Source organism: Etheostoma cragini, chromosome 13 (genome assembly GCF_013103735.1).
Source record: "Etheostoma cragini isolate CJK2018 chromosome 13, CSU_Ecrag_1.0, whole genome shotgun sequence".
Taxonomy (NCBI): domain Eukaryota; kingdom Metazoa; phylum Chordata; class Actinopteri; order Perciformes; family Percidae; genus Etheostoma; species Etheostoma cragini.
Window position 1 is genome coordinate 14,453,216 of NC_048419.1, and position 7,411 is coordinate 14,460,626.

General features: G+C 40.3%; 1 protein-coding gene across 1 annotated transcript in view; it reads right to left on the bottom strand.

Moving 5' to 3' along the window:
- Nucleotides 1-921: 921 nt before the first annotated feature.
- Nucleotides 922-7,411, bottom strand: part of LOC117955642 (FRAS1-related extracellular matrix protein 2-like) — a 52,645-nt gene continuing 46,155 nt past the window's right edge. Inside the window, exons 17-24 of the mRNA XM_034890253.1 lie at nt 5,457-5,649; nt 5,238-5,363; nt 4,944-5,071; nt 4,696-4,830; nt 4,427-4,553; nt 3,796-3,983; nt 3,550-3,696; nt 922-2,360 (exon numbers count right to left, since the gene is read on the bottom strand). Coding sequence (XP_034746144.1) covers nt 1,812-2,360; nt 3,550-3,696; nt 3,796-3,983; nt 4,427-4,553; nt 4,696-4,830; nt 4,944-5,071; nt 5,238-5,363; nt 5,457-5,649 — 1,593 coding nt within the window. The 3' untranslated portion in view covers nt 922-1,811. The remainder of the gene's footprint in view (nt 2,361-3,549; nt 3,697-3,795; nt 3,984-4,426; nt 4,554-4,695; nt 4,831-4,943; nt 5,072-5,237; nt 5,364-5,456; nt 5,650-7,411) is intronic.

Here is a 7,411-nt window from a genome sequence, read left to right on the forward strand (position 1 = left end):
TTCCATAGCAGAGTGAGACACAGGTTTAACAACACATGTAAACAAGGAATTTCACCAGTGATATGAACAAAGAAACAAGATTATATAAAACGTGTCTCAAACGTATTATTTTTACATGGTGACATACCGATTTGTAAGCAGCTATTTTTTTGTTTGCCTCCTTTGTTCGAAAACATGACTCAGAAGACTTAAATCCCACACAGCACTAGTGACAAATAAAGCTTACAGGAACCTAATCATAGGATATGGATAGAGTATTTTCATGTTCACAGCATCACACTTAGTAGCAGTGTATCACAGAAGTGGAAAGTGGCTCTGTAGAGATTCTCTTCAGTCAGTAGTAAATTGGGTTACAACACACGGTTCATTGTCTGTAAAAGAAATATCACCTGAGATGAGTGTCTTTATACACACATTCTAACCAGTGTTATTATTAATATTTTTTTTTTAATTAAGAAACAGTATGCCTATCATATTTTGACTAAATATGACAACATCACAGAAACACATAGTGGAGCAACAATACTGAGAGGATGGAGAGCAGTAAACATTGTGGTAACAGAAGCAGTGATTAACTGTAAACACATGACAAAGTTAATAAAAAAACAACAACTCAGCGGCAATTGAAATGTTCAATACATTTAACATTCCCCATCATACGATAAACTAAATAAAGAACAGGCAATGAATAACATGATTGGCTGGTTAATAAACATACATTTTGACAGCAATGGTATTAATCTCCTGTCTGATAAGAAACTTCTGTTTTTCATTACAATTTGCGTAATCCATAATTACTGTCCCAGCCTATATATTTCATGACAAAATTGTATGCCTGAAGGCACAGTTCACCTCACAGGCACAGTTCACCCTAAAATAAAAATTGTAGAATCATTTTCATTTTAGGGTGAACTAAAACCTTCACACAGCATAGTCTTAAATGTTTGTGGCCAAACATTTAGGCTATGGGTGCAATATTTAACTTTCAATACCAAATGCATTCCTCAATGATATTATCGTCTTGCAGTTTATGCACTTTAGAACTGTGAAGACAGTTAGTGAGATTGTAGTGTAAACACTGGACTTTTGCATCAATAACACAATTGTCGAGAAAGTAAATTAGAATAAGGCTGTGCATTGTGTGCAGAAATCTGTTTTATCATTTGCATGCTGTAGAAAAGATGGTCTTGTTACCCTTAATATTTTGCTAAACACAAAGCAGTAACAGGGCTCACAAACTTCAGACAAAGAGGCAGGTCGATAACATCCAAGTGTTTCTTTTTGAGGGGAAGTATTCCTTTTAGTATGAACATTGACATTTTCCAGCTCCCTTTACCCGAGGTAAACCTGCAGCACTAAATCTCTGACTTGGCCTGTGTGACACTACCTTTATGAGAAAAAGCACTCTTAGTGACTGGGACTGCCGCGAAGGGATATAGCTGCTTCAGGCACTTTAACACCATAAAGCCATTTAGGGAGAAAGAAAATGCCATTCTACTAGCAGCACAATTTGGAATGTTAAGTGAAGAAAACGTATAAGACTGTTTTCTCTGCTGATTTCTGTTGCAGTGATCAAGGTATGAAATGGATTTAATACTATAGAACCCCCCACAAACAGGAACATACACACACACACACACACACACACACACACACACACAAAATAATGCATATGATCTATCTCAGATTTTTGGTGTTATGAAATTAATTTAATACCAGTAAAAAAAAAAAAAAGGAAATCCAAAATTTTTATAAAAGCCCTCACATACGCTACATCCCTTTGTCCATCTGTACATACAAGCATCCATTGCTCAGACCTCTGAGCTGTTGTGGCAGTCTTGCATCCTCACCACCAACATGGGCTCCGCACTGACAGACCCTTTCACCACCTCCTGGACCCCCTCTATCCATCCCTTCTTCCCCTCCTTCTGTCTGGATCTCAGCACCAGTATGATGGTGACGATAATGAGGACAGTCAGCAGCAGCCCGACCAGTGCTCCCACCACAGTCACCAGACCATCCTCGTCCTCCTTTGTGTTCAGCCCACTAGTTTCTAGCCCATCAGTGAAAAGCTCATTTGATCCCCCTACCCGCCGCTTGGTACGATCCAAAGCGATGTGCATGATATTGGTACCACGGTTGTTGTCTGCTCCGATATCCTCAGCGATCTCTGGGACTTCATCGCCAGTCGACCTCCTGGAGCGATGACCTTTGCCGCTCGATGGGGTCAAGGCGAGATCGTTGCTTGTAGAAACCAAAGAGTGGTACTCTAGGCTGCGCTTTCCAATGCCTCTGTTGGCATTCTCTTTGGAGCGGACTGTGTAAATGGTGTGAATATACCACTCACGGCCTGCAGCAACCTGAGCAAAACACAAAATGATGCACATCTTAGAATTATGTTGAATTCATAAAATTAGCAATTGGTTAAATGGCCAAAATTAACACATCTTCAAAATTCATTATGCTCATTTATTTGTGATAAGATGGGACCTGCTGATGTTAAAGTGACTCATTAGACGATGGATTTTCAAGCCTTGAATTGATTGGATGTTTTTAATGATTCAAAATACAATAACTCTGGACTGCATTAGTAACAATCACCATAATGTCTCACATCCATTGTGACCAACACAATACAACACAAAACATTATCACCACCAGTTGAAACAAAACATACATACAACACTATACATTAAGGTGACCAGATTTCTCAGACAAAATCTGGGGCCATTTTCAGCTCAGAAGCGTATATTCCTCCAAAACACGTCATGTTTTTATTTTTGTAAAACTTAAAACGGGGACAATGGACCTAAACTGTTCTCATTAGGGCCTGAGCCCTCCTAAAGGTCTCATCCTAGAATCACCTCTGCTGCTACTTCATATTTATACTCCACTACACCTCAGAGGGGAATGTTGTAATGTTTACTGAACTACATTTATCTGAAAGCTTTTCCTTTATTGCTTCAGGCTTGTTATTGCAACAGCTCATTGAGTATCGGATACAATAATATAATATTCTAAGTGTCTGACAACATTTTGTGAAGGATTTTTAAGGAGGTTGACCTTTCTGTTAAAGATTAAGAATATTTGTTTAAAACATAAAAGTGCGTTTGCTAAACCCACCAGACTCCATGTAAATAATCAGTCATTTTAGCATCGTAAAAATTCTCTCTAAAACATCTCTGAACTCTGAGCAGCGCTGGCCCTGGCTGTCTTGAGTGACAATCGGCTACGTTTGGTCAATGTTTTCTTTCTTTTATTCCAATTTCGGGTCTGGCAGTCACAGCAAAAACTGGGGACAGGACCAGCCGGGGACAGGTCACCAAAACCGGGGACTGTCCCAGGAAACCCTACTATACAGGCAACAGGAGAAGAGACGCACAGCCTACATATTTCAAATTCTATTCATATAGCTGCAAACTTGACAACTGTGTGCTACAATAGCACATGCATAGCAATTTAACATTAATGACGTTGCTTACTACTTAAGCTGTTGGTTCACAATAAAAATCTGTCATTGGCAGTGAGGAACAGTAAGATGTAGAATACCTGGAACATGGCTGTAGAGTCCAACCTAAAGCCATCAGAGCCGGGCTGTCTGACGAGGGACATGGCTGATGGATCATCCACTGCCAGCACAGCATTAAAACTGACATCACCAAACACACGTGCCTGAGTCTCCGGCTGAGCCTTGTCCTGGTGAGTAGTGTTAGATCAAGGGAATAAGGAAGGACGTAAGGAAATCGTTTTTCATATAATCATCCATTGCAACATTAAAAACCAGAATATACTCACAATAATCTTGAATCTATAGAGCAATGACGGGGAGTCAGCCAGGCAGCCAAATTCAAACTTGGTCGGGTTGTACTTTGGAACATATCCATCAGCACCAGTGCAGAGGAAAACCTTCTCTATGCTACAGAAGAAGGAGTCCCCAAGGTTCTGCACAGGGTCCACCATCACACGGCCGTAGATGGTATCACCTGAAATAAAGGGACAAGACATGAATCTTGAAGTCTACACCAAGTTATTGTTATTATGAATTATACATTCAAATCCAAGGATGACAGACTATTTAATGGAAGAAAATTTAAACAAGTTTTCTTTTAGAATAGATTTGTGAGTTCAATGCTTTTAGGCTAAAATATCAGATGTCAGTTCCTTTAAATACCACACAACATTATCACATTTAGCAAACGTTTAAAACAAACTGATGTTCACTGTGATGGATTAGCCACACTAGGTCAAGCAAGGCTAAGTGGATTTCATATTGGGCTAACATGAGCTCAAACCAATGTCTGCTTAAAAGGTAGAGGCACACTCACAGAAGAAGTGATATACAATAAATTCACCTTTAGAGTGAAGCGAAGTCCTTTAAATCTTTACTGGACTGAAAAGTCTTTACACGTAGTGTGAGGGCACTTACCCTCAGAAAAGGCTACGTCAGTCTCCTGACTAAAGCCCATGGAGCCATCAGAAAGCCACAAACTCCTCTTGGATAGCAAGAACATCTGAGTGTTCAGACTGAATTCCACTGCAACTGGGTCACTCACCTAAAGAGGGATACATAGCAAAGTACAGCATACAAATTGAGAGAGACAACCAGTAACAGAGAAAGAGAAAGAAAGAAAATCTTCATGGAACAAAGAAATATGTCACTTTTGGATCTTATGGGTCAAACAGAAACAGCCTTACTTGCTGAAATCTGATGTCTAGATCGAAGGAGACAGGTTCTCTGGGACTGCAAACAGGTGGAAGAGTGTATTCCATATTCTGGACTGTTGTGCAGGGGATCAGCTTCACTGTGTAGGTCCCAGAGTAGTCTCTTACCTGTACGGAGCAAAGAGGAAAGATACTCAAGTCTCATTCTGTATCTGAATCTGTAATCTGTCCAGCTGCTTGAATACACAGGACCCCTGGACACAAACACCTTTCAAACTTACAGCAAAGTCAGAGGTGAAGGTCCACTGCTGGACTGGCTGGTTGTAGGTGGGTTCACTTCTCACTAATGTGAGGTTAAAGGTCAGGCCGGGGTTGTCCACACTCATCACCATGGAGGACATGTGTGTTGCTTGGTAATGAAAAGGGGGCAGAAGTTCATGTTAGAGGACTATATTTACAATCAAAAATCAAATGTGATGCCCTCATCTAATCACTCAAGCAATGTATCTGTATATTCAGTGGCACTATTGAGGAGTAGTAACAGTGACATTGTTATAACAATCTGTCAGTCTTACCAGCTGTTTTTATTCTACCTCCAGAATGAGACTCCACAAACAGACCCCTGAAACGAGCCTTGGTGCGTAAATTTACCACCAAACGTCCCTGTTCATTGATGCGCATGCTCGTTGGATATAACGCACCTGACCAAATGACATACAAACAAAGGGTCTAAAAAAACAGCTTTGGTTATGTGGATGATATTGAGTCCAGAACCGCGCAACTTCTGAGCTTACCTTGTAACTCAGCCTGCGGGGGGCTGCCGATGCCATCCTTCCAGAGAATGGCCGTGTCATACACAAAAGTGAGGCGCAGCTCTGACTGCAGGTCAAAGTGCTGCCAGCCGCCAGTTCCAACAGGAGAGTGGAACACATACGACACGTAAAGAGGCACACGCAGGGTCACGTAAGACTGGACCAGATTCAGCACCTGTGAGGGTATTTCAAGCAGTGATGAGAGAAGATCTTTAGGGCTTTCAAAAACAGTCACTGTTTTAGGTACATGATGTAAATTTCATTCAAAATGTAACACTGACAAGACACGCTGTTTATTTACTTGATATTGTGGTTGAAGTTATAAGCAAGAAATCCTCAGCATGTGTGACAAGAACTGTATTATCCTTTTAGATTACAGGGTGATTGTAGGTTGATGAGCTATAATAAGTGCTGAGAAGATGTAAAAGATGAACACATTGTCCTCCTCCACAAGGCGCTTGAACTCTTTCACTCCTACTCAGTGTTGCAGTAAAGTCTTCCTGTGTGCAAAAGAAACCACAGTGGGCAGCAATGTGGGCTTGACTAGTTCTTTTCGATCTTGGTTTTCTTTTTAAAGTTTTCTAAGTATTTAAAAACCTGATCACAATTACTTTGATTTTGTAAGCTGAAAAAAAACCATGGATACTATTCTATGTATGTACTTTAAACCCTTGTTAACGTGTATTCTTGGATGTATTTCAATGAGGGCAGCCACTAGGTGTCTCTACTCACCAACATAACATTACCCATTTTTTTGTGACTTGAAAGATTTGAACCACACAAGTTTGACAAAGACAGAGTATATTAGAAACTGACTGAAATGTGCCACATCGTCTTTGTTTGACTTAAAGTGGAAACGAGTCAATTTGTAATGTCAACTACCAAAATGAATGCTCGGCAGGCGATTAAGTGACAAGAGAACTTAAGAAAAGCAATTTGGCAGAAGATGGTTTTTGGTATGTTTCTGATCAACCCTTTTCATCACTTGAGTACATACACTGTAACATCCCATTGTAAGTGGAACAGAAAGCACTGCTACATTACAAGTCTGGTGTAATATCTTTACAAACAGGGAGAATCCTCACTAAAGACCTGAAATTCAATGTGCGCACAGCTAAAACCTTCCCAATCCACTGTCTCAGTAGAGTCAGTTGTGCAATCGCTGGATCACAATCCAAATGAGAAATAAAATCCCACTGAGAGAGAAACTTCCTCAGCGCAAGGATTTTACAAGCCATAATATTATTATGACCTCCTCAAATAAATGTATACTGCACAGAACAGAATAAAGATAGCACATGTTCACAGTGAGTTGTCTTATCATGAAAGTTTTCTTTTCTTGCGAGTTCCACCTTTCAATTAGCGCATGTTTTCCACAGACAAAGAAAAGGACTCTGCAGTTATAAAGACCAAAATACAAAGCTCACACAAAAAACTAAGAATAAAACATTGATCAAGATGATTATTGCAGTCAAAAACCTGCAGATTTTTAGACATTAATTATGTCTTTTGTTCTTGAGAAGTAGCTGAATTATTTCATTATTTCTGTGTGCTTTGATTCATACACCTTGCTAGAAGCTGCAAGGTTCTCACTGCTTCCTTTTTTCTCTTTTGTCACTACTTGGGTGAAAAAAAAACACAACCCTAGTGACAATTTCCCTCATTTTTGACGTAGGACGGGCGTACGTCAATTCCCACGCAACGCTCGGCATTTATTAACTTGAACTTGCTCGTAGACTGCGAAAAAAATCTCACGTCTGGTCTGACCTCGTGTACGTAAGTTTTTGGAATTAGTGTGGTCTTGCGGTGCAGCATGTAACAGGAGGAGAAGTCATCAGTTGATCACTTGTGAACAATGGCAGATCTGGCTCTTTTAGAAGACCTCTATGAGCCGAGCAACAGTGCACACGTAGCCCACACACACACGAGCCACGGTG